Source organism: Pygoscelis adeliae, unplaced genomic scaffold (genome assembly GCF_000699105.1).
Source record: "Pygoscelis adeliae isolate BGI_AS28 unplaced genomic scaffold, ASM69910v1 Scaffold413, whole genome shotgun sequence".
NCBI classification, from domain to species: Eukaryota; Metazoa; Chordata; class Aves; order Sphenisciformes; family Spheniscidae; genus Pygoscelis; species Pygoscelis adeliae.
In genome coordinates this window covers 918,121-920,966 of record NW_008824403.1, presented here as the reverse complement: position 1 = coordinate 920,966, position 2,846 = coordinate 918,121, and the positions used below count along the sequence as shown (strand labels likewise).

Here is a 2,846-nt window from a genome sequence, read left to right as displayed (position 1 = left end):
CACCCCCGAGGGGGGGCCCGGGGGGGGGGGGCCCCCCCCCGGTCCCCAGCCCCGGAGCAACGGGGCTCGGCCCGGCCGAGATCCGACCAGCTCGGACAACGGGGCATCCTCGCCCTCCAGCCCCGCCAGTGGCACCGCGCAGATGAGAAAGGCGTGCGAGGTCGAGCCAGCGTTTTAGCCAATATTTACTCTGAAATCCACAACTGTTTTGCCTTCGTTTTTTGTCATCTGGTAACCATTTGAAATATTAAATGCAGCGTGGTGGTTTTTTGGGGGTTGGTGTTTTTTGTTTTTTTTTTTGTCCAGTTTCAACAAGTTTTGGCGAACGCTTGGGAACTGAGCACTCCTCCAGCCTCCCATCCTAACCAATAAAGCACAACTCCTGCCAACCTCTCGCTAGCGGGGCAGTGTTTGCTGCTCTGACTTGATAAAAGTGTGAGGATGAACGGAAGTTGACTAGAAAATATAATTCTTGAGGGTTTCCTCTAGTTCTTTTTATTTCGGCAGTAATTTTCATCACAGCGGTGAAAATATTGAGGACATCAAATTTTTTTCTGATAGAGTATGGCTGTGATACGCTGATGAAGTTTCATAATTAATATCATCAATTATGTGTGTTAGTATAGTTTTTTATTTACCAGCCCTGGAGTCCCTATAATAATAGTAGCAAAAGCAATAATAATAATAATCTCCTTTGAGGTAACTGATTCCAGATTCTAGTGTGCTTTTCTGTATTGGGGGAAAAAAAGAAAAAAAAAAACAAAAAAAAACCCCAACCTGAGAATTTCACAGATATCTGCAGAAATTCAGACTCGGACACTGCATCAAAGCCCAGACCTGCTCTCGGGGTTATTGCTGCCGCTCAAAGAAAGATGTGCGAAGTTCTGCCTGCGGTAGTGGCAGTGCTCTGCCTTGCAGAGTGCAAAGAGCAAGCTGAAAATTATAGGCAGGGGGAAGTGCCAGGGTGGTACTATACTAATCCTTGCTGAGACAACAACTTGCGTTGGAGGCTTCGCAGAGAGTCCGAAATTTAATTTCGGGAGGGAAGGATCTGTAAACAATATAGTCGAGTTGGTAAAAACCTGCCTTACAATAGCCTGCCAGAAGGTGAATGTCAGATCAAAGGAGAACTGAAAAGATGTCCTTTCATATTTTTTTTTCCCTAAATCAGCCATGGAAACTTCATGACTCCATAAAACATGTGCTGCTTTGCTGAGGAGACAGCCTCCGGTTTCCCCTCGGAGAAAGCTTGTCTTCCCCCCACCCTCGCTGCTTAACTCGTGTGTTTTGTTTCGTTTTTTCTTTTCTTTCCGAATCCATGATGCCCGAGTCATATACCGCCTTACTCATTTCATATCGCACACAAATGGTTTTGCTCTTAACTTTCCACCCCTCTTCCCAAACAGGAACAAAGTCAGGAAATGAGGCACAAGACTCCCCTTGCGATGAGGAAAAGAAAGCGACTTTACAGAAACACCCTGGAAAAGTCAAGTAAGTTAAAATACGTCTTTTTTTTCAGTTCAAAGGAGACGATATTTTTTTCAGCTTAGTGTTTAACGTACTTGCATAAACACAAATCAGCGACACAACTCCCCACCAGCAGCTGCCTAATCCTGCTCAATGCCTATTCATTTGGAGGTTCTAGAATTAATATTTGACGACTCTCTCATTGAAACAACAACCCCTGACCCCATGTGATTGCACTGTCACATTATTCTATGACATATTCATCTTGAATTCATTTACGGACGATTTGATTGGAATGAGGTTTGACATGTATTGGATCCTATTAAAGAAGAAGACTTTGATCTTGTTGATGGGGTTTACATGATATGTATCATCTTTACCAGGGATACCAGGCTTCCACAATGTGGTTTCTAAGTAGTTAGTGACTGACAGCTTATCTGACAGGAATACCTTAATCTTGAGGTACTGAATGAAATATTCTATTTAAAATAAGCATATGATTTGCTTGTCCTAGGGTAGCTCTAGGTCACAAAAAGTGAGAGGCAAACCTAGGCACAAGCCCTTGCCCGTCCGGTAGTTGAGTTCGCGTTACTCGGGAACCCTGAAATAAAGAACACCCCGTAGGTGGGAATGGGGTGAGGAATAGAAACAAAGGCAGAGTGTGCTCCCGAGCCACTCGGTAGCCTCTCCTCTCCTCTCCGAGGAGATGCTGGGATCACTGAAAGGCGTTCTTGACCCACCTCTTCCTAAACAGCAGTGCCTTCTGCCGGGGCAGGCAGGGACTCGGGCTCAGGTCCTGCGCCTGCCCCTGTGTCACTCGCTGCCTCCCTCATCCCTCCCTGCCCAGTGCGAGTTTGGGGGATAAGGAATCGCACAGGGTGACTTCTCGGTCCTCTCTGTTTCTATTCCTCGCTTTTTTCCCTTTATTACAGCAAATATTAGGATTTCCGGATGAAACCGTTTCCCTCCTCTCGTCCGGGAGTTGAAGCCTAAAGGTAACCCCTGGAACCTGCTGTCTGGAGAGTTCAGGGCACCCCGTCCCGTCCCAGCCCCCGGGCACCGGCTGGAAAGTTTCTAGCTGGCTCGTCGGGAAGGGAAGTTTCCGCAGAGGCAGGAGTGGGAGAGCACGGGGGGGGGGGAAGGACAGCTTTTGCTCTCCCCGATGCTTCCCGGGGCAGGAGCTGTTCCTTGCGCTGATCACGACTCTAAGGGTGAGCAGGATTTGGCCCCAAGTCAAAGAGCACAACGCGAGCAGCCCCTGATTTTCTGGGGCGTTGCACCTCACCTTCACAGCAAGCCCTTTCTCCGGCAAAGGTGGAAACGCGGATAAGCGCCTTGCTGCGTAGGTAGATTCCTACCCAAAACAAGGCGAAGGGTGG

The 2,846-nt window shown here is 47.9% G+C and overlaps 1 protein-coding gene across 1 annotated transcript in view; it reads left to right on the top strand.

Annotated features, from left to right (window-relative positions):
* Window positions 1-959: 959 nt before the first annotated feature.
* Window positions 960-2,846, top strand: part of ZIC4 (Zic family member 4) — a 7,123-nt gene continuing 5,236 nt past the window's right edge. The window contains exons 1-2 of the mRNA XM_009320386.1: window positions 960-1,107; window positions 1,407-1,491. Coding sequence (XP_009318661.1) covers window positions 1,422-1,491 — 70 coding nt within the window. The 5' untranslated portion in view covers window positions 960-1,107; window positions 1,407-1,421. The remainder of the gene's footprint in view (window positions 1,108-1,406; window positions 1,492-2,846) is intronic.